The sequence below is a fragment of the Aureococcus anophagefferens genome (assembly GCF_000186865.1).
Source record: "Aureococcus anophagefferens unplaced genomic scaffold AURANscaffold_698, whole genome shotgun sequence".
In the NCBI taxonomy this organism is placed as follows: Eukaryota; class Pelagophyceae; order Pelagomonadales; family Pelagomonadaceae; genus Aureococcus; species Aureococcus anophagefferens.
Window position 1 is genome coordinate 5,283 of NW_008706034.1, and position 1,126 is coordinate 6,408.

Here is a 1,126-nt window from a genome sequence, read left to right on the forward strand (position 1 = left end):
GCGGCAGGCCCCCGTTCGCCATCGCACGCCGCACGATAGTCTCGGCGCTCATCGTCGTGGTGAGTCTTCGCTGTTAACGCGTCGCGCGTTTCACGCCGGCGCTCCCAGCCACGCTCCCAGCCACGCGACGTCACCGAGCCGGCGGCGCGGGACCTCGCCGCCCAGTACGAGGCCGCGGACCTGCCGAGCTCGCGCACGGCCTACGTGAAGACGTCGGCGACGAGCGGCCCGGCCCTCGTGCTCGTGCACGGCTTCGACAGCTCGGCGCTCGAGTCACGGCGGCTCCTGCCCGAGCTCGAGCGGCGGGGCGTGCGCGGCGATTTGAATTAACCGACGAGGCAAACCATACGCTCTCCCGACTGGACGAGACTTCCACCGACCGGCGACCTCGGCCAAAATCGGCGGCGGGACGCCGTCCGCCGGGGGCGAGGAGCGATACAATGCGTCGAGCCAAGTCGCTAGGCTGAGATGCACCTCTCCATGGAGCTCTCGGGGACGAGACGGTCCCAGGCGGAGCCGATGGCGTCGCGGTATGCCCCCAGGAAGATTACCCCTCGGGAAGCGGCCCGGATTCCTTGTCCTCATGGCTGTGGCAAGAGATTGCCGGCGCCCGCGCACCGCGCGTGCGCCCCCGCGAGCCCCCGCGCGGGTTACGCTGTCGTCTGTGACCTATGTGACGTTCGTAACCAGCTCCTTGGCTCCGGAAAAGACGCGCGCGTGCGTCTACGGCGTGGGCCCCAAAACGCCGTAATCCGGCGGTCCGGTCATGCGGCGGCAAATCGATGAGTTCTCGGGCGCTCTTGCAACCGGACGATCAAAGTCATGGTGCGAGTCGATGGTGCGACGCATCTTTGGTCGCGCGCCGATTTTCTGACGACTCGCGAATGTCCGCCGGGCGCCGAAGCGCTTTGACCGAAAACGCGAACCGCGGTGCGCCTGTGGGCGCTGGCGGCGGGCTGGCTGCCGTCGAAGGCGTGGACCATATGCTACGAGCGGGCGAAGGCGTCGGAGTCGCCCCGGGTTGCGAAATCGGCGTACGAGAGGTTGTTCTGGTCAAAAGTGGCCTCAAATAGCCCGAAAACGAATGATTTCGGCGCCAAACGCAGCGTTTCGCGTCGACCGATCA

General features: G+C 67.1%; 1 protein-coding gene across 1 annotated transcript in view; it reads left to right on the plus strand.

Moving 5' to 3' along the window:
- AURANDRAFT_68955 (hypothetical protein) overlaps positions 1–330 on the plus strand; it is a gene marked incomplete at both ends in the record, with an annotated part of 4,835 nt that extends 4,505 nt beyond the window's left edge. The window contains one exon of the mRNA XM_009044694.1: positions 121–330. Coding sequence (XP_009042942.1) covers positions 121–330 — 210 coding nt within the window. The remainder of the gene's footprint in view (positions 1–120) is intronic.
- Between the last annotated feature and the right edge of the window lie 796 nt (positions 331–1,126).